At 46.4% G+C, this 24917-nt stretch overlaps 2 protein-coding genes across 3 annotated transcripts; both read right to left on the reverse strand.

Annotated features, from left to right (window-relative positions):
• Positions 1-139: 139 nt before the first annotated feature.
• Positions 140-6352, reverse strand: LOC100217746 (protein Mis18-alpha). 2 transcript variants are annotated; one of them, XM_032746565.3, is made up of 7 exons: positions 6002-6351; positions 5842-5908; positions 5032-5154; positions 2581-2674; positions 1817-1887; positions 719-780; positions 140-461 (listed from the first exon to the last, which is right to left on the reverse strand). In XM_032746565.3, exons 1-6 carry the CDS (start codon positions 6291-6293, stop codon positions 741-743), a joined length of 687 nt encoding a protein of 228 aa, XP_032602456.1. In that variant the 5' UTR covers positions 6294-6351; the 3' UTR covers positions 140-461; positions 719-740. The 2 variants fall into 2 exon arrangements, with proteins under 2 accessions (XP_032602456.1, XP_032602457.1); XM_032746566.3 differs by having other exon boundaries at positions 719-1887; positions 6002-6352.
• Positions 6353-11752: 5400 nt separating this feature from the next.
• LOC115493670 (uncharacterized) lies at positions 11753-23398 on the reverse strand. The gene is made up of 6 exons (XM_072925204.1): positions 22655-23398; positions 21692-21777; positions 19483-19585; positions 18113-18850; positions 16145-17112; positions 11753-15917 (listed from the first exon to the last, which is right to left on the reverse strand). Exons 1-2 carry the CDS (start codon positions 23103-23105, stop codon positions 21710-21712), a joined length of 519 nt encoding a protein of 172 aa, XP_072781305.1. The 5' UTR covers positions 23106-23398; the 3' UTR covers positions 11753-15917; positions 16145-17112; positions 18113-18850; positions 19483-19585; positions 21692-21709.
• Positions 23399-24917: the final 1519 nt, after the last annotated feature.

Here is a 24917-nt window from a genome sequence, read left to right on the forward strand (position 1 = left end):
CCAGCAGGGCAGAAATGCTCTTGTCTTTACTGGATATCCTAATAGCAGTAATTGATTAAAAAATAATTGAAATAAATTAAAGGAATTAAGAGAATCTAAATAAGAGCTGCCAGCTCCAACTAAAAGATGCTCAAACCCCTTATCAATAATTTGCTTTAATTAACCAACTCAAAAAAAGTAATTAACACCACATTGATACAGTATGATTATTTTTAAATGAATTTTAGATAAATATTGCAGGATGTAAAAAGTTTTGTACACCCAGAAACTCTTTCAAGAGATAGACAGGGCACAGCTGCAGAGAGTCTCGGGATTCAGGGGAAAAAACCTGAAGTTTTCAGTCTTTAGCATCTTCCACCATGTTGTCACTGACAGCAAACACAGCTTCAGCCTCAGGAAGACACGGAGAGTCAGGGATTTTACAGATCCTGCTCTCACCTCAGCCTTTCAGCAGGTACAGTCTGCAGGGAGAGGGAAGAAAAAGGGTCAGAATGGATAGCCTACTTCCAGAAAATCATCACAATTCATAAAGCAGTAAGTAGAGCTGCAAGAACTTCCCCAAAGGTTCATTTCCCTGCGGACTGAGGGCTCTGAGTTGAAGCACAGGCTGGACCTGTCGTGGACAGACTACAGGAACCCCAGAAGTAAAAGCTACTGGGCCAATTCCATAAAACATTACAAAATCAGGCTCCTAGGATATGGCCATCTCTTCTCTTACCTGATGGTGGAAGCACAAGTAATTATCTTCCCTCCTGTAGTTTTTTTGGGATCTGCAGTGAACTGCAGGGGAAAAAAACAAAGCCCAAGTATTTCGCACAACTGGAACAGAAAAGTGGGGAAAAAAGATGCAGGGGCACTCCTGGGGTGATAACTGGGATCCAACCTCTCCACACCAATGGAAGCAGAGACTGAGTGACAAAGCCTTTGGGACCAATTTGCTGGGAATTCATAAGAAAATGGATAAGTTTTATTTTGGCAAAAAAGCCAAGCTGGTTATCACCTCATCAGTCGGGTACAGCAGCAGCACCCGCAGGAACCTGGCCAGGTGGATCTGCCTGGCAGAGGGCTCCCAACTTCCTGGGAATCTGTGTGCTACAGGGCTGTGGCACTGGCCATTAAAACAGTTCCTACCTGTCCCTTCACAAGGCAAGGTGGTTTTTCCATACAGCAAATGTTTTTTGAATTAAGAAGATAACACTACACTCAACTGGAGAAGAAAAAAGTGAGATCTGTTAAATTTTCCTAAGCCAGGCAAAAAAGAAAGCCAAATCAAACCAAAACAAAAACTAACATAATAATGAAAAAAAAAAAAACATATCAAGCATATTTTAAGAGAGTTTAAATTGGAATGAGGTGACTTACTTAGAAAGCTTGAAAAGCTGCTATGCTGCAAAAATCTAATGCTGCAAAAAAAGCCTTTTCTTACATCACATTTTCTCCCTGAACTTGCAAAAAGACCCTGCCAAACTATTCACCACATATCGTTCTTGAGTCATTCCTCTCTTTGAGCACGAGACAAGCTAAAGCTATGGAGACAAGAAAAACATAAGTGACTTAATGCCGCTCTTTTGAAAATTACAGAATCACAGGGAGGTTTTTCCTTAGCTTAGTTCAGCAGATACTGGATAGCAGGGAAGTCAGGAGATAAATGTTTTGCTTTCAGAGACAAACATTTAAATAAATATTTACATTAAACCAGAAATCAACAGATTGTCTGATCAGAAGTCTTTATTAAGAAAAATAAAGAGGATGGCAGGGCCAAGGCTCACGTTCGCCCTTCTCCTGCAGCTCAGCGAGTATTTCCTGTCACACTTGCCTGTGCAGAGCAGCCACGCACGACTCGACGGTGCTCAGCCTTGTCTCCAGAGCTTTGAATATCACATCCACCTGCAAAATAGCCAGGAAGAGATTCTGGCTTACACACAGGATTTGATAACACAAAGAGCACGTGTGGATGTCAGAAAGGGCTCAAATCTCATCTCACACCACCAATTCTTTTCATTTGATTCTTTCCCTGCTGCTCTCATACTTTGAAAGATCACCCAACTCTAACATTCACTGTCCACACAGTGGACAATTTTCCAGCCTCGGTGTCAGAGCAACACACTCAGCTTTAGCTGGACAACCTTCAGTCTCCACAGTCAACTTCCTTACACTATTTGCTCCCAGCTCTTTCTACCTGCAGTCACAAGATTTTAGTAGAGCAGAACATCAACTTGATTGATGATGTTAGATTTCAATACAAAGCTACAGCAAAAGCAGTAAGTCCATTTGCACGAAAGGCAAGAAGAAACATGACTAAAAGTTAAGAAGTGAATCAGAACTAACTAGAAACAACATACCAAATTACTGAGACATAAATAGGAACCTAATGCTTTGCTTGATAAACAGAAAATGCTAATTACAGTGAAAATGGAAGGAAAAGTTACTGAAAATCTTGAATAACTCAAGATACCAATGACATGCTACAATGCACTGAATTACTCTGGGTGAAATAAGCTGTTCCCAATAAAGTATTGAAGAACATTAAGGTTTCACAGAGGTGATTTAGACAAAGAATGATATGAGGTTAAATCTCACCCTTTCCAGCACCTCCTGCAAGACAGCTCGACTTTCAAGAGTAAGCGGTTCCTCATGAAGAACAGCTTGCTGTCCTGGGGTTCCTAGAATATAGCTGAGATGCCACAGTTTAGATCATGCACTTCTCACTCTGAAGCCAAAAATCCAGACACAGCACTCCTCCAGAAGCCTGACAGGCAGCCATGGATTCTGGGGCTGCAGGATGCAGTGAAAAATTGCACAGACACCAGGAACAGTGCGATGCTGGCTGGGAGAAGCAGCATTACTCTCCAAGAAAAGTGCATTCTGCAGCCAGGTTAGTGCTGTAGAGAATTTTACTGCCATGCCATTTTACTGTCAAAAAATAAGGTATCATAGCTGTAGAATTAAGAAAAAAACCCAAACGCAATGTGAACTTCAAAAAAAAACAGAGGCATTAAAACTAGTTCGGGTGAACACTGTCCATTAGAACAATGCTTGCATAAAAGAACACTGGCATAAGGCCGTGATTCGCAATATAGTTACTGAAGAACACCTTAAGACCACTTTTCAGTGCTATAAACTGACTAAACCCATACACACTTTAATTTTCTAGACAGATTTTAAGAGGGCTTACTGAGAGGGTCAAGCACATACTCAGCTGTCAGATTTGCCTTTGCCCACCTATTATAGTTTGACATAGAAGTGAGTGTTCTCAAAAAGTTGGAGTCAAACTAATCAGTCATCAAGTTTAGATATTAACACTTAAAGTGACCACTAAAAGCATTAGACATGCCTCTGAGAACACACGGGGTTAAAAGCAAAGAACTCCCAAGAGAATTCTCTCTTCTGTTCCAGTCCACTAAGAGTACAGAGGGGAAGCCATGCCACCTGTAACTGAAGCAGACCAGAGACCCAGAAAAAGAAAGAGGGGTGAGGAGAATGAAACCAAAGCAACCCCCCCCACAAGACATAAAGGTAAAAAGCCACTAAAATGTCCCAAGCAAACCCCCCAGAGAGAGAGAGAGAGAAAGAGCGAGCCCGTTCCACCTAAAATTTAATATCATGTGCCAGCAGTACAAAGAAAACAAAAATAAGAGAAAAGCTAGTGCCCAGCCATAAGAATTCAGCAGCCTATTGTAAGATCTCAACCATCCTGGGAGCTTAAGACACTTTTAACTCTTTCCTGTAAAAAGAAAACTTTACAAAACCTTACTCCTCCTTAATCTAAAAGAAAAGAGAGATAGCCAAAGACCTGAAATGTCAGAAGAAAATGAGGGAAGAAGCCTAAGTAGAAAGAAATAATAGGAGTAGCTTTAGCTAGACTTTTCTTGTATAGCCATAGACTAAACCAATTTTCTCCTACAACACAGAGGCTGCATTTTTAAGAGGATAAAATTACTTAAGCTAAAAATATGCAAGAGTAAAGTAAACAAAGAAAAAAAGTTAAAGAGGGTCTAATAGTACCCTCTAGCTTCAAAAAAAAAAAAAAAAATCTCTGTTCTCGAGACCCTCGGCCCCAGGGAAGGAAAAAATGGGGGGGGGACTGTTATCCCAAAAAGAAAAAACTGTTACTCTTTTAGTCCTTAGCAAAGCATTCTTAAAAAGAAACCCTATAAGCAGCTTCAGTCCATGCACAGTGGTGGGAGCACTGTGACATGGAAGGGAAAATGTCACAATAGCACAGAAACACAAGAAGTTACAATTGTGTTTCTTAGAGATCTATAATACAAGAGAAACTCCTCTCTCCCTTGATAAACTAAAAATTAATTATCTAAAGAATAGTAACTTAATCAAGAATCCAGAGTTGTGTCTCACTGTTTTAGTAGAAATTGAGTAGAAGAAAGTTTAAAAGGTTTTCATCCTAAATTCTGTGTATTCCTTTTATTGTAGCTATAAAATAATAAAGTTTTCTCCTTTGTTTTTAAGCTCAAGCCTGCTCTGCTCTGTTCCTAATCACATCTCACAGCATTCAGTTAAAAAACATAAATTTTCATTAAAGCGCTGACATTGTGCCAGTGTCAAACCGTAATGCCACCTTAGCAAAGACAGAGCAGTGCAGGTCGGACCCGCCCCAAGTTCTGCCTGAGCCCCTCTGGCCACGCTTCCTGCTGATAATGCCGACCCCTAAGGGGTTCTAGACAGGCTATCTGGGGCTTGGTTTGGGCGCTCTTCTGATCAAATGAGAAGGACCCTTCCCGTGCCCTGGACCTGGTGATATTTTCTTGGCTGGAATGCAATTTCTCATACAAACGGCAGACCTGGCTGTTTTGGTTTTTTTTTCCTAAGATTTGCCTTACAGAGGTGATGTTTCTCACAACTGAGCACTCTGATGCCAACGGCAGCAACACAGAAAACCACTCTGGGACAGAGCAGCAGGAAAAGCTCCCTCGAGACTTCCTAGAGATATGACAGGAGCACCATCACAGAACCTGTGATGCCTGGTGAGTGAAATGGAGCTGGCAGGCTGACCCACAAACATTCTGTCTTTACCTGTCAATGGAGTCAATACTGAAACAGAACAAATCTCTCTTATAGTCGAGGTTCCTTGAGGTGCACCTGTAGATGCTGCCAAGTGTCGTTGAGCAGCCAGAGCAGAATAAGGTTTCTACCATGCTGTAAGAAATAACATTTATTTAGAAGAAAATAAAAGGAAACACCTCTCCCCATCCCTTTTCTTAAAAAAACAAAACAAAACAAAACAAAACAAACAAAAAAAAAAAACCAACAACCTCCCCATGCTAAATTAGAATTTTTTTTAGGCATTCATTATTGCTTTACACATTATAAATTATGAGCATTCATCCTTCAGCCTGAATTTGCAATAGCTCCTCAGGCTGACTGACCTCAGGAAGACCATCAGAATCACTAAGTTGTGGTCGGGACATTAAAGCTCATCCCATTCCACCCCCTGCTGTGGGCAGGGACACCTTCCAGTGTCCCAGGCTGCTCCAAGCCCCAGTGTCCAGCCTGGCCTGGGACACTGCCAGGGATCCAGGGGCAGCCACAGCTGCTCTGGGCAACCTGCACCAGGGCCTGCCCACCCTCCCAGGGAAAAACTTCCTCCTGATATTTCATCTAAACCTGCCTTCCTTTATCCTAAGGCCATTCCCCTTGCCAACGGCCCCGTGTCCCTGTGAGAAATCCCTCTGCCTTAAGCCACAAGCGCTTGTACAGAGCACCCCACATAAGAGTCCCAGGGGCTCTGGGGGCACACGAGCACTCCGGGCCCTTGGCCGGGCTTGTCCTCAGCGCCTTCCCCGCGAAGGCCCGGCTCTGTGCCCGGCCAGGACCGGCCCTCACCATCCGCACTCGCCGGGCAGATTGGAGACCTTCCGCTCTGGGTCCACGGCGACGCTGGCGGCCGCACCTGCAGCGGGAGAGAGGGAGGGAAGGAGGGATGGCGGAAAGGACGGCGGCAGGGACGGCGGGGACACGCCGGGGCGGCGGGGCCGGCACTCACTACGCAGCAGGATGCAGCCTCTCTCCTCGTCGTTGAACACCCAGCTCGAGGTGTCGCCCACGGGCCGCTTGCAGCCAGCGCACATGAACACCATGGGCATGGGGGGCGCGTCCGCCCGCCGCTCTCGCTGCTGCCGCTCGGCCCGGCCGCCGCCCGGCTCCAGCAGCGACAGCGAGTACTCCAGCTCCGGGCAGAGCGCCATCGGGTCCTGCCCGCCCGCCGAGGGACCGGCAGCGGCCTCCAGCATCGCCTTCGAATGGCCCGCCGAGGAAGCAGCAGTGACGGCGGACATCGGCCCGGAACCGCCCCCGCGCCGCTCGCCCCGCCCGCCGGGGCTGCCCCGGAACTGTTCCCGGGGCCGGCCCGCGCCGCCCGTGTGGCGTTTGGGCCTCGTAAGGGCACGGAACTAAGGCAAAGGGTGTGGTTACTCCGGTACATCGGTTTTTTTATGAGGCGTTTTATCAGGTCACTCCTAAGTCAGAAACCCTCCTGAGCTGGAAGGGACCCCCAGGGACCATCCAGTGCCACCCCTGCCCTGCCCAGACACCAACAGTCCCACCCTGGGCATCCCTGGCAGCGCTCTCCAAAGGCTCCTGCAGCTCTGGCAGCCTCGGGGCCGTGCCCGTGCCCCGGGGAGCCTGGGCAGTGCCAGCACCCTCTGGGGAAGAGCCTTTCCCGATCGCCAACCTAAACCCCTCCGGACCCAGCTCCAGCTGTTCTCTGGGTCCTGTGCCTGGTCACGGCAGCAGAGATCGGAGCTGGGTCCCGGGAGGAGCTGCAGCTCCCGGTGAGCTCTGACCTCAGTCTCCTCCAGACTGAAGAGGTCAAGTGTCCTCAGCCACTCCTGGCGTGGCCCCTCCAGACCCCAGCCCTTTCCATCCAGATACATTCAGGAATGTTTTCCAGCCCGGCTGTGCTCGGGAGCTCCCAGGAACAGTGAGCTGCTCGGAAAGAAGGGTCTGTGATCCAGCTGGCACTTGTCCAACCTGTCCCTAGGTTCAAGGGCACCCATCTCAGTTTAAAACATCCTGAGGAATAACATGAGTGACTGGCAAGAAGCGAGGATTGCGTTTTCAGGGCCCCTCCTACATCTCTGCCATACATTAACACTCATTGCCATGAGATGTTTTCAGTCCCCAGGCAGCCCTTGAGCTGCGGGACCCCAGAGTGACTGGCACAGGCACCAGTTGTGCAATTCTCTTTCTGAGGGCGCTGCAGTGCGGTGAAGCAAAGTAGTGGGTCGGAGTTCTGAGCTGGCTCAAAAGGCGCCACTGACATGGCTAACAGAACAAACTCCTCGGAGTATTTCTGGTCTTATGAATATTACTGGGATTACATAGATCCAATTCCAGTAGATGGAAGCAAGTTGAAGGTTAATAAATGTAAGTATTGTGGAGTGGTAGGTGCTAATCTTGCACAGGGAAAATGTTGGGTACCTTGTCTCACTGACCTGGTTTTGTTTCCTGCAACAGAGTCCATGCCAGTGCCTGGTTTGTGTGAATATGTGTTTGCCTTCAGGCTGGATAATTACTAACAAACACTCTGGGCTTTATCTTACAGTATTTGAAGCTATAAGACTGCTGACACTAATTCTTCTTTACAAGGACAGATTTTTTTTTTTTTTTTTTAGTCCTTTGCTAAGGGGAAATTTGATGACTTGCAAATCTGTAGCGCGGGGTGCTGGTTATCTGTGTGCTACTGTCACCAAAGTTCACTGAAAGAGCAGAGGTTTTCATAAAAATACTGTGTTTTCATCTTGGGACAAGGCTGACATTGCAACGGGTAAACATTCAGACTTTTAGTAAAGGAAATTTATGTTTCCACTAGCCAGGAACAATAAGCTGCAAACATATTCTTTGACCTTTCCTCCTTTGATTTAGTGCTGCTGAACTAATAAAGTAATAGTATCCATTATTGCGCAAATGCTTTGCTGCTGTGGAAACCGATTCTGCTGGGCTTTGCAGTTTATTTCCAAAGGATATGAAGTAGCATTCACCAATCTGACCTTGCCATTCCATTTCACACCTGGCTTTGCACAGTGAAACAGCGGTGTCTTGTTATGGCTACTTGTAGTGGCAAATGATTTTGGTTTTTCTAATGTAACTGCACTGATTAGGTTTTGCTAAGATAAAATGACAAGCTGGATCCCAGCAGATTAACTGAGGGTGATGGGTGGACTGACAAAGACCAAGGGAGAGCAGGCAGGGTGTGTTGGAGTCACTTGGGCTGCAGACAGTGCTTCCTTGATTTCTGTCAAGCCTCTGCCTGTGGTTGTATCTTCAGTTCATTAACAAACTTACGGGGTTTACTCATTGCTCTTTAGTTTACTGAAGATGGCTGCAACTGTTCAGATGTGGATTCAGAGACTAAAATTGTTTTTCCCAAGGTTATTACAGTGAAATTATTATATGTTCCCGGAAAATGTGATTGCCTTTCAGAATCTTGTCTCTCTCACTAAAAATACAAGAAACTGCCTTTCTGATGGTGAAGGTTGAATTTGAATTCTGTGTTAGGAGCTGCTTGTCCTTCTCTTGCCTGAACCTGAACAGCAGTAGGAAAAAGGAGCAGAAACTTACTCTGCACCCCCTCTAGAATAGTTTTTCTGTGCATTCAGATCAGCTGAGGGTTTATTGCCTCCAAACTTAGAGTGCCACCCCTTAAAGAAAGTGGTGTGAATATCCACATCCTTCTGTACAGAAAATCTTGCTCTCTAATGTTGCAGAGCAACATTTGGTGCTGCTGGGACCAGGCAAATTATGAGCAGCTCCTCTGATTCTCTCAATTTTAAAGTTAGGGCAGATGATTACCTCCAAATTCCACTAGAGAAACCCCAAACTGCTTTGCTAAGCTAGATGTAAGTCTTTGGCATGTGGCTGGCATAGCAAAACCCAAAAATCAGGAATAAACCTTCCCCCGTTTTCTCCTTAATAACATTTTTCTACCATTTGGATCACCTGGTGTGTAACAGAGATGGCATTTGTGTTGTGGCACTTCCCTCCTTGATACAGTATTTTTCTTCTGCTGCCTGTTTTCTTGAAATTTGTAGAAACTATGCTTCTGAGACAAGATGCTCACCCCTCTGTTAAATTTAATTTAATTTTGTTGACAGTTTTATGGAGGAAATTACCCCATATGTGCCTAAGAGTGATCTCATCAGCTTTATTTCCATTAAAAAGCAGGGTAAACTCATCTCGTATTGACTTTTTAGCCCCACTTGTTCACTTGTTCTGACCCCCCCCCCCCCCCCAAAAAAGAAGTAGAGAAGTCTACCACCTTTCAGGCATTTTTATACTCTAAGAAGATGAAAATAGACATTTTTTCCATGTCAGAAGCCTAGGAGGAATAGAGAGTGCATCCTCTTGGTACTATTATTCTTCCTTCTCCAGATACCAGTGGGAGAACAGCGGGTTACAAGTTCTAATGAAAACACTAAGGGAAACAATTCCCAACAGCTGGTTAGGATTTTTCATTGTTTTGAGTAAAGGTACCAGTCAAGCAATGAATATAGTTTGTCTTTGCATATTATTTACATCCTTATTCCCTGAGAAGCTGCTGCTGGGATTATCGGCTCCATGTGCTCAGGGCCATTGCTGGGGCAGCCCCAGGGAATTACACAGTTCCATAAAACTGTAATGGGATTGCAGTTCCCTCATTCACTTTTGCCTGCTATGTTTTGGTTTTCTTTTAATGTGAATCACAGACCTGAATCTCTGCACTTCTTTTCCTCTACTATGTGTGGCTGGTCCCTGAAACATTTTGAGACTGAATTTGTCTCATAAAAATGAAGGTAAACCCAGATGAGAAGCTTTCTATTTGTAATGTTGTGCATCTCTCTCAATTTTCTACAAAAATAATGAAAAATCTTAATTGGCCCATGATCTAATAGGCTATTTATAAGCACGCACACACATAGGCACAAAATGTGATGGTAAAATTTAGCAATAGGGAAGATTTTATAGATTGGTAAAATATGAAAATACATTATTCCAGTTAAAGAAAAAAAAAAAAAACCAAACAAAAGCAAACAAGCAAAAACCAATTAATTGCAGAATTTAAACCCAGGAAATTTTGGTTTAAGCTCCACCTGAGCCCTGAAGCCAATTTATTTGGCTTCAGTGAATTCCATAACATCTATTATAATTGTTTTTAAAAGAAAAAGCCAAAATAGTTCTGACAGGGAATTCTATAAATCCAAACTCTTAATTTCTGTCCCAATGGTGTGGAACACTTCAAAACACTGGGCTTTTCAAAATGCCCCTGGGCAAAGGAAGAATAAAACAAGCTGCCCTCCCCACTGATATTTTTCAGTAGCCCAGTCTAAACTCCTGTTTCTGATAAGGGAACAGCTGGGCCAGCTCTAGTTTTGGGTTTAAAAGGCACTGGGCTCATTCCCTTAATCTATTTGTGGCTTTGATGCCAACACATACTGAACTTTTTTCACAAAGAAGCACTCAATCAAACATACTGGACCTGTTTCAAAGAACACAATGTTTTCTGTACTTGCAGAGGGAAGATTTATTTTGTCTTGGTCAATATTTGTCTTGGAGTCAGTGACCCTTCTTTTTCCACCTCATCTGAAGTGAGCCACCGGCTGTGAATGCAGGGCAGAACACCCAAACTTCCCAAGGCCACCCCCAGCACCACAGTGACCCCAGGAAGGAGTGTTTTTGAACCAGTGGCCAAAGGCACTGTGGGGGTGGGAGCAGATCTGTCCCCTCCCTCAGTGAGCCCAAGGCTCAGGCAATAAAATCAGCACAGCGCTGAAGCCTCCATGAAAGAGCAGCTCCCTTTGCTCCCCCAACACCTCACACTCCCACTGAACCGGCAGTGGACACACTTTGGCACCGCCAGCCCTCTTGTTCCTGAAATAAACCATGTGCTCCTGGCAAAGCGGGCAGCAGCTTGCCCTCTTCCATGGTGGCTGCAGGGGCACTGCAGCTGAAAAGGGCAAGGGCACATTCTCTTCCACTGCACTGATGTGCTGAGAGGGGCACAGGCACTTGGCAACAAACTTCCCTTGCTATTTCTCGTGGTATAAACTGCTCTCAAGGCTGGAATTCCCTTCCTGAGGGCCTCTCCTGAAAGATCCTGCGGGATTAGGCAGTAACCACTCAGGCTTTCTGCACTATGGTTATGTAAAAGGAGCCATGTTCCAACATCTGCACAGGTCCAGTCACCAGAACACTCTCTGGAGGCTTTTCCCAGCCCCTCCCTCATCCCTGCTGCCATACCCTGTTAGGAGGTTCCCAAGACCTTTAACAAATTGGCACTTGGAGTCCTCTCTCTGAAAGGAGAAACGGAATGGCTCAAATGGCACACCTTTACTAGAGATGATAAACCATCTCACTGTGTTTTATTTCTGCCATGCAGAATGCACATGACAGAATTACTCTGCTGTGCCCACAGACTCCATCGTCATTGCCTTTTGGGTCGGCCTTGCTGCGTTTGTGACGTTTCTTTTCCTTGTTTTGCTGTGTATGTCCTGCTCCGGATCAACGCCAGCAAAGTAAGTATAACCAGAGATGAAGTAAGTAGATACTGGTGTGAAAAAATAACCTGTAGGAAACATTCACTGCCTCCAGTGACCCAGCAATGACACATAACGTTTATAACTGCACAGAGGAAGTGTCAGTATTTGGTCGGAGTGTCTCCTGACCCACCGCTCCTCCTTATATCATCAGAAAATTCAGCTCAGCAGGCTGGTCAGAGATTCAGGATTAGGTCAGAAAAACAAGCAGAGGGAAACAGCAGTCAAAGAGAGCACTAATATTCTCATTTATTGGCACCTAGGACCTCTGGCATGCTCACAAAGCGTAATAAAAACAATTTTTAAAAGGCAGTTTACCCAAATAAACCACAAAGCAGGAGGTGGACTAACAACACAACAGACATGGAAATGGATGTGAAATTGCAGGGTAACAGAGGCATGTTACCAAAAATTTACTGTTCCTAAAAAACTGGCAGGAGAAGTCTGTGTACTTGAAAATCTCAGAGTGCTTGCAAGACTTAAACAAAATATTAATTTTTAAAGTTTTTTTCACTTTTTCATCATGTTACTGAGCAAAATACTTGGCTTAAAAATACACATATTTATCCCTCATGTATTCAATTTTGGCCATCAAAGGAGCCATTGTGGCTCTAGACAAGGCAAGTCTAGAAATGTTTTCTGGAGTGCCCAGAAATCATTAATGAAAAAAAAAAAAAACCAATGTTCAATAAGATTTATTTAGGCTTTGAAACCATCCTATGTTATAATTTTTCTAGGCTTGAGACATATTGTGAGAAAATAATTTTAGGACTGAAGAAACTATTAAACCCAGTCACACACAAAACTTGTCCTTTTTGCTTGAGTTCTGTTTGTTTTTTAAGCCCCACTTCAATTCCACTTCTCCCAGTTCCAGCACTGAAACCCAGTGAAGTGCTTGAAAGGAGCCGCTAGTGTAAACTTGCACCGCCTGCCCTGTCATCCTCTCTGCTGTGTCCCCCACCCACTGCCCTTGGCATGACAATCATCCAGTATCTCTGTGGAAACCTCACGTCTCTTTTCTTACGGTAATCCCGATACACTCACCCAACAAACGCGCTCAAGTCACCGGTCAGGGTTGGAGAACTTTTACCTTCACTGTTTCTCTGCTAATCCATCTCTGTCAAGCCCAGGGACATGCAGGACCTCCTGTGCTCTCCCAGCTCACCCACGTCCTGGTGAGAGGAGGCAGCTTCTCTGGGCACCCTGTGCCAGGACCTGTCCACTCTCCCAGCCAGGAATTCCTTCCCAAGATCCCATCCATCCCTGCCCTCTGGCAGAGGGAGCCATTCCCTGTGTCCTGTCCCTCCATCCCTTGTCCCCAGTTCCTCTTCAGCTCTCCTGGAGTCCCTTCAGGCCCTGCAAGGGGTTCTGAGCTCTCCCTGGAGCTTCTCCTCTCCAGGTGAACTTTCCCAGCTCTCCCAGCCGGGCTCCAGAGCAGAGGGGCTCTACCCTTCAGAGCACCTCCATGGCCTCCTCTGTGCTTGTTCGAACAGCTCCACACACTGCTTGTGCTGGAGCCCAGGGCTGGGGCAGCTCTGCAGGTGGGGTCTCACCTGAGTGGGGGAGAGAGGCAGAATCCCCCCCATTCCCCCACCTCTTTTGATGCAGCGTTGATGCGATTTTGGCTGTGCATGACACCCATCTCCTCCTCCACTGCGTAACTTCAAGGGTTAACTCTCCTGGCAAGGGCCCTCCGGAGCAGAGTCCCTTGTTCTTACCTGCACATCTGCACACAAGCCAGGTACTGCCATGGTGCCTTCCAAAGGCCACGCAACAGCTCTCTCTACTCAGGCCACAGCGGAGTCTTGAGACACGGAGAGGCCCTGGACTGGAATCCATGATCCCATTGCAGCACACACTTCTCTGCAATACCGAGTGATTTGGTGCCAGCTTTGATGGGTGACTTTGGGAAAGTGGGGAAGGCTGATGCCTGTACAAGCCCTGCACTGAGGTATCCATGTCGCAGTCCCTCTTGTCAGCACTGCACGATCCCACAGAAATAAGACAAAAGGTCTGGAGCACAGGACCACTGATTTCAAACCCATCTGCCTGCCAAGGCAGCTGATGATCACACTGCTGGGATGCAGAGCATTAACATTTGCTTCAATTATGTGTATTAACATCCAAAATGTCACAGAAAAATAAGGGCTAGTGGCCAGAGATGGTTCCTGGCCAAGGCTGGAACTTCACACAGTGGAAAGAGGACAGGGCCAGCTCCTTCCAGGTGTCCCATGCACTTCACTGGAGGCTGTGCATTCCTGATAGCCATGCACAACACAATTCTTCTGGCTATCACCTTCCTACCAGATGGTGTAATGCTGGAGAGATACCCAAGCTGGATGCCCAGAGAGTTGGAAGATCTGCGTGTCTCATCCCTCATCCCTGTTTCTTGCTCTAGGAGAGGCTCAGTCCAGGGCCCTGGGGCTCCCTGCTGGCTCCAGACAGATAGATCTCCTACCATAAGGAACTCCATTCAGTATTTGGATGTGGTGCATGAGCACCCTCATAGTAAATTAGAGATGTGCAGCTGCCGTCATCCTTCCAATCACACTTCCCTCAGAAAATGATACCGGACATTGTCACTGCCCTTGTCTTTGTCCAAATCCACAGAGTCTGGAATTAGCTTCCCTGTCCTTTGAAAGACTTTTTCAGTTGTGTCTTAGCTTCAGTTCTGTGATTTTGCCTGGGCTGAGGTCAGTCACAGCACTGCCTAAGAGTGACCTGCTCTGACCAGGTGGGTCTCTGGGAACTGGGGCACTGGAACTCTGGAATTTACAGTTCCATTCATTACTTCTTTCACCTGTCAGTATCTGGCCTGGTCTACCAGCAGACCCACCGTTTGTTGCTAAAAACATCTCCTTCTCATTCCTTTCAGCACGACGATGAACAGGAACACAGGTTCGGGCAGGAGCTCATTAGGCAGTGACTGCACTCACGACAATTATCGGTCACAAGAGCACCCAGGGCAAATCCTGGTGCAAGGACGGAGTACTTGCCAGCAGCATGCATTGGAATAACTGTGCTAATCCAGCAGTTTGAATTTTTGGAATGCTGTGGGACATGCTTAATGTGTCAGTAATATTTTTTTAAAGAAAGCCCCCAAGAAGCAGTGGAAGAAAATAATAAATAATATTGCCTACTCACTGTCAGTGTCTTTGCCTTTTGCGATGTCGGCCGGTTCCACGGGGGTAAATTAACTTCAGGAAGAACTTTTGCTGCCGTCCTTGCTCGTGTGTTGGAATTCAGCAGAATCCTTGTTACTTTACACATCAGGAAATACAAGTTCAGCAGAATTTCAGTTTGGCTGAGCTCATCTAGGTTCGGCTGGGTTTGGCTAAACACTGTTTGGTTGGGCTGAGGACGGCTCGGTTCAGCCGAGCTCATCTCAGTTCAGCCAAATGCATTCAGTTTGCCTGAGCTCGGTTCGGTTTGCATTTCAAAGGTTCTCGCTCAGGCACTGCATGTTTGCAGATCTGCACTGGCATGCTCAACTACCCTCATGGCCACATTCTAGAACAATGTACCAGATTTCCCAGAGAAATCTGGGTATAATCACTGAGCAGAAAATCCTCTGGGCTTTAGTTCCATCTCTCACCTGTTCCAAGCAGAGGGAAGGTGGGTTTTTGTCGCACATCACAATGGATCAGGGCTTTTTTTTTTTATTAAAAAAAAGGGTAATAAAAATAAACCAGGTCTGACATAAATGTCTTGAAGTGCCATTCAAGCTTTTTAACCCAAGAAGACTGTCCTGATTCCCAAGTCCAGTCTTCTATTCATACTGGTTTTGGTATCATGAAACCAACCAGGCTCTCCAAGAAACAGTAAATCATGGTGCTGTCTCCTGGTTCTTTGCAATTACACCCCAGTGTAGGAAGCTCTGCAGCCTTTTTTCCCCATTCTGTATTAGGGAGAGGATGGATATTAAGGACACACACATGCACAAACAGTCTTTGGTTCTTCAAAAAAGATAAAAATGCCTATAAATAAAAATTACATAAGTAATATTGTCTCTCGAACTGTTCAAGAAAAGGGAAATCGGAGCTTTAATGTGCCACTGAGAGATGTTGAATCAAATCTTCCCCGAGTTTGCACCCAAACAAGGTAGGTCTATATGAGAACAGCTCCAGCGGCACTCACGGTGATGAGGACAGAGCAGAGCAGAATGTTAAAAGTGAAGTGTTAGTCCCCTGAATTAATGCCCTGATGGAGCCAAATTTTTTTGCAAAGAGACGTAACGGTTTCTTCCCCTTGTTTCCGAGTGTCTGAGTCAGCCTGTAACTCATAATCTGCACTAGTGCAGATCAATCTGACATGGGTAATTAACATATCCGGCTCCTGTGCTCCAAGCCACGTCTCCAATGTAAATGGAAGTCAGGAATACAGAAACAGCTGTGGAAAAAAGAGAAGACAAAAATCAGAACAGATATTCTTCTATTTGCCCACAGGATTACCAAGCCAAGCTGCTTGCTACCTCCAGGACTGTTTTAAAAGAGTTCCCTAACTCTTTCACTAGCTGGAAAATCTGGAGTGGTTTTGCACATGCAAAGCCAAAGACCCTACTCACAAGAAGGAACAAACCAGTTTCCTGTTATAAATATAGCAGTTAGAAATCTGACCTGTCAGATGCTCTCATTGACCAGCAATAGGGATCAGCATCCAGGCCCACATGGAGCTGGGTTTTTTTGCAGACTATTCTCCCTCTTGGATTTATATTTCTTTTACACCTTTTATTCCATTTCCGTCCCTGAAAGGGAAGTTTCTTAGAGGGAGTGGGAGTGTTGTAGTGTCAGAAAACCTCACAGTGTGACCACGCACTGTGCTGCCCACCCCAGCCCCTGTCCCACCAAAGACACAGCTTCTGCTTTGGGAAGCCACGAGCCTGGGTGGATACGGGAGAGCTGATAGAATGGATTTAAAAAGCCATGGAATTTCCTAGTGTCTCCCACCACTGCCTTGTAACATAAGTGATAAGAACAAGACAAGTCACCTGTCTTGTCCGCATCCTCTTCCACCGCTGCTGATAGGCACAGAGATTTCAGAAGCTCGTGGAAGGTGCTGAACAGGCCCTGCTCCTCCATTAGCTGCAGCACGATGGAACTGAGCCCACCGAGCTGCCTGGAGAGCCCAGCCGAGGAACTGCTGGCCTGGCAGGGCCGGGTGCAAAGCTTGAAGAGGCTGTTCCTCAGTGTCTCATCCCTGAACATCTCCCGCGCGGCCGCCGGGTGTGGCAGGACGCGGTTCTGCAGCCACCTCGGTGCTGGGGACACATCCTGCTCCCCAAGGGGCTCTGCCCAGCCAGGGACCTCACGCCACGCAGTGACAATGTGAACAGATGCAGAGGTGACAGCCACTGCCTCACCCCCACCTTCACCGGCTCTGAGGGTCTCCCCTCCCTGTGTGGAGGGTGCTGCTGGAAAAACAGGGTCCCAGTGGGCAAGGATGGAATTCAGATGTTCTCTGCATTTCTCCAGCTCAGGCACTTCCACGTCCACAGCAGGGTCGTCTTCTTCCACCCCGTTCTTTTTCTGAGTGTGATGATGCACATGAGATGAGGCTTGAGGTTTGTTCTTGTCTTTATTATTTTCTGTAAGGAGATAACCACCATCAAAGCAAACATCAGATACTCCAAAGGATTTTCCTAGAACAAAATTGTGAAGCAAGGTGCTCTCCTGTGCTGATTCAGTTGTTACAATGGCAAGTACCAGCCTCGTTTAGCAGCCTCATGGAGCCTGTGCTGTTCGAGGGCGCTCCAGAAGCTCCAGGGACTCCAGGCTGGAACCCTGTTCCAAACTGGACCACCCAGCCTGGGCACGAGAGAAGCTCCTGAAGCCTGGAGCAACACAACCCACACATGCACTAAGCTACAGGTATCACTCCACAAACCCTCTTCATGTCTTTCTGAGGAGTTTTAAAGGGTGAAAAAACTGTAGAAAAGCTAAAGCTTTTACAGAATCCCTAAATACATGACACTTTCTTAATTGATACAGAACATTTAAACAAACCTAGAGAAGCTTTAATGTGCCCCAAAAGCAGCTGCTGCTGCAGGAAACCAGCATTGTTTTAAGACCTCCCACTCCCAAGTTCCTTGCACTTTTTGTTCACAAAGAGAACAAGAGAAGTCACACCAATCCTGGGGTTTTTCCTTTCTTTAAAACTGGTGACAAGAGACACCAACTATAAACTTTCGCTTGCTTTACTTATTTGTTGTTTTTACTTACACATCCCTTTCAGATCCCCATTCACAGCTTTGAGCACAAAGCCTCCAGGCACTGCTTCTTCTCTTAAGATTTCATTAAAAATACCCTTTTTCAAAGCCTGACTCAAGATTTGCCACGAAGTTTCATTTTAAAGCTCTTGCCCTTCATAAACTGTGTTTCTCCAAAGCTTCCAAATTGTGATAAGGTTCAAAATCATCACAAGGAAGATCTGAAACATGCCTTTCCATTTCCTTTCCTCTTCCCTCAAGGTACATCAGTCAGACAGAAGGTGTTAGTACTACTTCCAGAGAAGTTTGCCTCATTTGAACTGCTGGCCTGCAACAGCTAGAACAAAATACGCCTTCCCTGAAGTATTTCAGCACTTACTGAGCAATTCTTTCTTTTGGTCCTTCTGAGCCAGGGCCTGCAGGTCCTCCTGCAGCTGCAGCTCTTTGGTGACAAGGCTCCACTTGTGCAGCAGCAGCTCCCTGCTGGAGAGGACGCTGTCGCTGATCGTCTAACACCTCATCTCCCTAAAAGCCTCCAAAACAACATCACGGTATTGCAGCACAGAGGTGAGGGTGCTGAACAACTCACTCAGCTTGGCCAGATCTACATTAGTCCTGGCAAAGGAAAACACGAGTGCCATGCGTGCAAATCCATCACTACAGCTCTTAATCCCTACTGTCAGAATGGCCAGGAATTAGGGACGAAGGACTTGACAGCAACTGGGCATCACATTTTACTTGATTCCCCATGTATTCAGACACCTAAATCCTCCTGTCAAAGAAATCCCATCCAAACTCACTACTCAACAGACAAACTGAAGGTGAGAAAACCCATCCATCTAGCAGAGATAAAGAAAGCCTCCTGGCCTTAAGAAAGTTCTCACCGGACAGAGGATGAAATGCAAACCAACTAAAACAAAAAACAAAACAATGATCTTACCAAATATGTTTGAATAATGTGACCAAAACACACAGAAATTCATTTACAAGCTGAATAGGAAGAAGTTTCCTCTTCTCCTGGGATTGATTCTTGTTTTCTCTCTTGTCTCCAAAGTTTATTAGCCATAGAGTATGGAGTAAGAAAATCATTTTATTTATCACCTTATTCTCCAGAAACCTGAAAAACAAACCAAACAAACACAAAACCCAAGAAAAAACAAAAATAAAAAAAAAAAAAAAGGAAGAACAGAAAAAAAGGGGAAAAAAAAGAAAAAAAGAAAACCACATTTAAAAGGCAGATCCTCACCAGCAGCTGGTCCGTCTCCTACAGAGGACCATATTCTAGTGCACTTTTGGTGCACTTGCCTGAACCTGTCAGGGCACTCTATGTTAGCAGAAGAGATTTTTTGTGAGGGAGAGCCAAGGGGAGGAAAAATAATGTTTTAGACAGCTCAAATCCGTCACTGTGCCACTTCCTGTGCAGCAGGTCCTGTGACAGGATGGGAACTGAGGGTGCTTGAAATTCAAAAGGTAAAGACTCCAGCACAAGGTGTCATTTTGCTTTTTCAAGGAGTGATTTCCAAATCACAAAGCCCCCCCACCATCACCCCTCCTACCACAACCTGAAAGCATCTTGAGTCCATTTTCAAAAACACAAAGGACACCTCAGAGTTCAACAAGTTCTGCCAGGGCAGCCCTTGGTGCCCCTGTCTCCATGTCTGTCACCCTTGCTTTCATCCTCAGCCACAGAATTCATCTACTGTGGACAGAAAAATTGTTCCCATTTCTTCTGTACTTCTCTGTACTTACCTTTGCTGTGCAGGACCCCCACGAGGAGGCTGTGATCCTCTGTCAGCTCATAGGCAGCTCCGGTGACACGGGCAGCACTTTGTAATATCTCCAGAATACGACTCTGAAACAGAAAATGCAACTTGTTCTTTTACATCCAAGATCTAATTATCTAACTTAAAATGAGCAATTTGGCTGGTATCTGATCAACTTCCAGGTAAAATGAATGCCACCTGTTCTCAGGAACTACAGAGAAGGAAAGACAGTCTCCCTTCAATGCTTCATACCACAGGTGCTGCTCTTACAAGAAGTATTCAGGTAGCAAGACAATTTTCTCTTTTTGTCCAAGATTTTGACACTTGAAATACTCAGGGTGGATGCTCCCAAACCTGAGAGCCCCTGGCACGTGAGTTTCCCTCCTCCTGAAGCACTGTTCGCGTAACAAATGTGCTGGCTGGGGAATAGAGACCCCAAAAAGAAAAGCCCCCAACTGCAGGAGCAAAACCACAGCACCCACGTGAGGCTCCATGATGGCAGGAACCTGTTCCAGTTTCAGGGGATAAGGATGGGACTGGTTTAGACACAAGCAATTATTTCCCCCTCCACACATACACAAAACCGACACAAGCAATTATTTCCCCCTCCACACATACACAAAACCAACAAGGAACAGATTTTCAAGAGGACCAAGACAGAGTCAGCTGTTCCTTTTTGTTTGGTACTTGAGATCTCAAAGCCATGCAAGCTTCTGTGGTTTGGGGTTTTTTGGGACTTTTTCAATTCTTACCTGGGAGCCCTCGTCACACAAAGGACTGTTGAAAAAGGAAAGAACGACCCGGAAAATCCTCTGCTAGTCACAAAGCTCACAGCAATGTTTGTCATGCAGCCCTTCCCCAAGAAATCTGAGTATCCACTCATGCTCTGTTTTGTACTGGAAGCCACAAAGAAAAATACCACTACGTTTCCAAAGAATACCTGCTCCTAAAAGCACAAAACCCTGGTTCCCTCTGAGTGCCAGCTCAGGGCTTACCACAGCTTGTTCTGAACTTCTCCATTTCCACTCCTATCAAATTTAATCACTAACAGTGATTGGGAACAGTCAGTCTGCAGCCCAAACATGCACTGGAAATGGAATTTTAGAAGTTGCTGTTTCTGAAATACTTCTGTTGAACTCAAAGTTAGTAATCTAAACTCAAAGAGGAATTGTAGCTAGCCAGGGCAGGATATTCTGTTTCTTGTGCTCACAGAGCATACACAGCACAACTCATTGCCGTTAATATTAAGCAAACAACAGAAAACCCATGGAAATAACATTTTTAATTTCAATATGAAACATAAGAAAGATGCTTCTAATTAACTACCTGTGGGAGAATGAGATTTCATTGTATTTTTATGGCTGTTTAAATACATTTCTGAAGAATTACTGGATACCTAAAATGAGACTCTTACCTCAAAATCAAAACTCTAGAAAAGCTGGAAAAGACCTGGTACCTTCCTCAGGTCCAAATCCTGGTGTGACAGAGGGAATCTCTTTAACTTTATGTAAATGTGCTCCTCTGCAAAGAGAGAAAGCTGGCATTGTGGAGGAGGACAGTGCTCCCAATCCACAAGCACGGACGACAATTCGTGGAAGCTGCAGCGAGTGTGCAGCGCTCCAAGCTGGGAGAACAGCCCAGCAACCGCAGAAGGCCTTTGCTCTGAGGCTCATTCCGACTGCCGCCCACCCTCCCCTTCTCTTGCCCAGCAGGAAAAGCTCGGTCAAGAGTGCACGAGCACAGAGCAGGCGAGGAGATCAACACTCCCCAAGGCTCTGTTTTTCACCCCAGCAGTGACACACGCAGCAAGTTCCAGTACCTGCTTCAGGATCTGCTGTGCCACACCAGCAGCGTAGAGGGTCAGGGAGAAGGTGAACCTGAGGCTTGGTTGCCTGATTCTGTTCGGCACAGCACCCAAGAGATACAACAACTGCAAGAGCCCAGGGAGAGGAGGCTGAAGCACAGCCCAAATTAACATAGCAGGAGCGCAAAGACATCGATCAGCTTCTGGGACATTTCACAGCTCATACAGGGAAGTGCCCTAATTCAGCAAACTTGAGGGTTTGGCCATGTCAGGATCAAAACACCCAGAAACAGAAAAAGACACTGAACTGAAGCCGCCTAAAAGCCGTCCCTGCCGAAGACTCCTTCAAACAACTTGCTCACGAGGAGGCAGGGATTGATTCAATACTCACCAGCCCATCTGGCCGAGGTCAGAGCTCTCTGCCCACCGAGGACACAGCAACCAGCAGGGACCCTTCTCCCAATATCCAGCACGGACCTGTGAAGCCAGAGAGTTTACAGAGCAGAAATAGCCAGAAGATGCTCTCTGCTTCCACACATTCTCTGATCCATCATTCCAAAGGAAAGTCCCCACGGATCAGAAGCAACCACCTCTCATTTTTCCTCCAGAATCACCACACTGCTTTGCCTTGCTGTGCAAGTGTTTCCTCCCGTGCCCATCCAGTCCATCTTTTCTTCCCCACTGCAGCTCTCCAGCACAAATGCCGCTTCTCATACACACTAAGCAAACAGTCATCTGCTTCAGGTTTTGGCTTAGAAAGTAAAAGCTTTAGTGCGTCCGGCTACGCGATTAAAACACATAAGTGCGTGGGTGGTCATAGATGGAAAGCTTTTCAGGAGAGAAAAGAGCTGATTCGATAGGACACCTCCATACACCTTCAGAAAAATCAGAATTCATAGCAACTCCTAAGACCCCTGCTGAGGGACCCAGCCCTCCTGGGGCATCCAATGCAGCAGCCATAGGAAAAGGATGGGAAAAGCCAAGCCCGGAGTGAAGGAAAAGATGACATCAATACAGCAGCCTGTAAAAAGCCTTCACACAGCAACAGTGGGAACCAGTCCCATTTGCTCCGTCCTTGCTTTTTGGGATGACATGAACAGGAAATAAAAACTAACGAAACACGAGGCAGACCTAGGGTGTACCAGGTGTTCGTTTTGGCAGCGTGGATGACAAACGTCGCTTCGCGCATGAACAGGCAGCCCGGTTTCAATCCATCCTTAGCCCAAAGCCTTCCTCGCCTCCCATTCCCCAGCGCTCTGCTCACGGCTTTGGAGCTCTCGCTCTTTCCGCCCGCAGCAGCAGGGCACCGGAACGCAGCGAGGCAAAGCGGGCCGGAGCCGCCCATCCTGCGTACCTGTCAGCTCACGGCGGCGGGCACCTATGCTCCTGCGGGCAAGGAGACGGCTCGGACACCTCCAGCGCCGGTTCCGCCCCGATGCTTCCGTGTTCTCCTGCATTTCCATGCACCGGACCGGGACCGGGAGGCGGGGGGCTTGTGCGAGAGTGGAGACGGCGGAGAAGCACGGGGAGGCGGCGGGAACGCGCCGGGACGAGCCAGGGACGCGGCGGGATGGGGACGGCTCACTTGACCTTCCAAGGAGGGCGGCAGCAGGGGCGGGCAAAGCCAGGGCCCCGCTCCGCCGCCCGCACGCCGCCCCGGCGGGATTTTTCGGCACGCGGCCGCTCCCGGCGTCTTGAGAAGGCTGCGCGGGGGCCGGGAAAGGGGGCGCAGCCCTGCTCCGACGCCGCTCGCCCTCGGCCCGTGAGCGCTGCGACCGCGCCTTCGCCGCCCTCGCCGCTGCCATCCTTCTCCAGCGCCGCCGCTGAGCCGCCTTCACCCCTCCCCTGTACTCACAGACACCGCCCCGCTTGCCGCTCGCTCCCGCCCCTTGCCCTTCCCACCCCGGCACCCAGCGGCGAGGGGCAGGGCGCTGGCTGGAGGGGCTGCAGTACTGCCGTCTGTCCACAAGGCGGCAGCACTGCCGCCCGCCACAGCCGGAGGCCACCGCTCGTCCGGAGGGGAGGCAGGCGGGAAAAGAGTGGGGGCGATCCTCTTGGAAAAATCCTCCGAAATAAATGGGCCAAAAAACCCCGCACAGAAACTAAAAAACACTGCCTCGAACCAAATAACACCGCTCACCAAAAAGCCCTTTCTTTTTAACCTATATATATATTTATGTTGGTTTTGTTTATTTCTAGCTGTACGGCAGGGAGGCGGTGGGAGGGGACGGGACGAGCGCCCAGCGCGGCACGGCAGAGGCAGGGGCCGCGCCCAGAATGGCGGCCGCTGCAGAAGCTGGGCAGAGAGAGGCGAATCTGCCGATGCCGGTCGGCACGTGCTCGAAATCTGACCGCCCGCGGAGCCACTGAGCCCACAGCCCGTGTGCACGGCACTGGAACCGCCGCGAAAAATCCCGCCGGGCTACGCCGGCGTAAGGGTGGTGTTCAAGCAGTGCAGTCGACAGACACGGCTCCTGGAGTTTCACGTCCTTTTTTTTTTTTTTTTATTGCGCCCTCTTGAGAAGGTCAAGCGAGTCCGCGACAAGCCACTCCCAAGATGGCGGCCGCGGGCGGCGGGCTGCAGTACCGCCCTTTGCCCACAGGGCGGCAGCACTGCCGCCCGCCACCGCCGGGGGCCGCCGCTCGCCTCGGGGCCGCGGGCGGGGCCGGCGGCAGAAAAGAACGGGCGCGATGCCCTCCGGAACCTGCCCTGCAGCAAATGCCCCAAAACATCCCGCGCGGAAAAGAACGCCAACAAAATAAAAACCCTGCCTCTAACGCAATAAGAACCAAGAGAAAAGAACTTTTCTTTTAAACTGTACTCCGATATATATTATTTTAAATTTTTTCATATTTATATTCACATTCGGAATTATAATGTATATGGAGGTATAACGAAAATACTTCATGCTAATAGTTATGTTTACTTACATTTAAAATTTTCTATCTCTTAATGTATTTATGATATATTTCTATACATCGATTTCTAATTTTTTTTATATTTAAAATTTTTATAAAATCCCTACCTCCTAACAAATACAAAATAAAAATCTCCTTTAGTTTAAACTATAGTTAAATATGTCTATATTTATATTTTTGACACTTACAAGTTCTTATATATTATGTTACAATATATTGATATACTACATATTTATATATATCATGTACTATATATTTATATATTTAGATATATAATATATACGAAGTATAATGTGCTGTAATAGGACATATTCAGTATAATATGTATTATGTATTGCATCGATTTCAATGATTTTGTAAATTTTACATTTATATAGCTACATCTATTAAGTATATGTTTCTAAATTGATGTTTTCTATGGACTTTGTTTATATTTATAATCCATATTTATAAATACATAAAATACTCTATATCACACATTATAATATCTTAGAGTAATATATAATATTATTTATGTTACATGTTTAATTTACATGTATCTGTTTATATTTAAAAATGAAGTTTTATTTATATGTATTCTGTTTATATTTAAAATTGAAGTTTTCTACTCCCATTTTCATATTTATATACGTTTTGTTTAGTTATATGCATTATGAACTGTATTTATTTCTATTATTTTGTAATTTTTATATTTATAT

Source organism: Taeniopygia guttata, chromosome 2 (genome assembly GCF_048771995.1).
Source record: "Taeniopygia guttata chromosome 2, bTaeGut7.mat, whole genome shotgun sequence".
NCBI classification, from domain to species: domain Eukaryota; kingdom Metazoa; phylum Chordata; class Aves; order Passeriformes; family Estrildidae; genus Taeniopygia; species Taeniopygia guttata.

Excerpts from the sequence above, each read along its gene's own strand:
- LOC100217746 (XM_032746565.3), bottom strand. The coding sequence starts at position 6,293 with ATGTCCGCCGTCACTGCTGCTTCCTCGGCGGGCCATTCGAAGGCGATG. Across the intron at positions 5,155-5,841 it reads CTGCCCGGCGAGTGCGGATG|CATGGTAGAAACCTTATTCT; the intron begins GTGAGGGCCGGT and ends TATTTCTTACAG. Across the intron at positions 1,888-2,580 it reads TGCAGGAGGTGCTGGAAAGG|GTGGATGTGATATTCAAAGC; the intron begins GTGAGATTTAAC and ends GCTATTTTGCAG.
- LOC115493670 (XM_072925204.1), bottom strand. The coding sequence starts at position 23,105 with ATGGCAGCGGCGAGGGCGGCGAAGGCGCGGTCGCAGCGCTCACGGGCC. Across the intron at positions 21,778-22,654 it reads CCGCCGCCGTGAGCTGACAG|GTCCGTGCTGGATATTGGGA; the intron begins GTACGCAGGATG and ends CTGGCTTCACAG.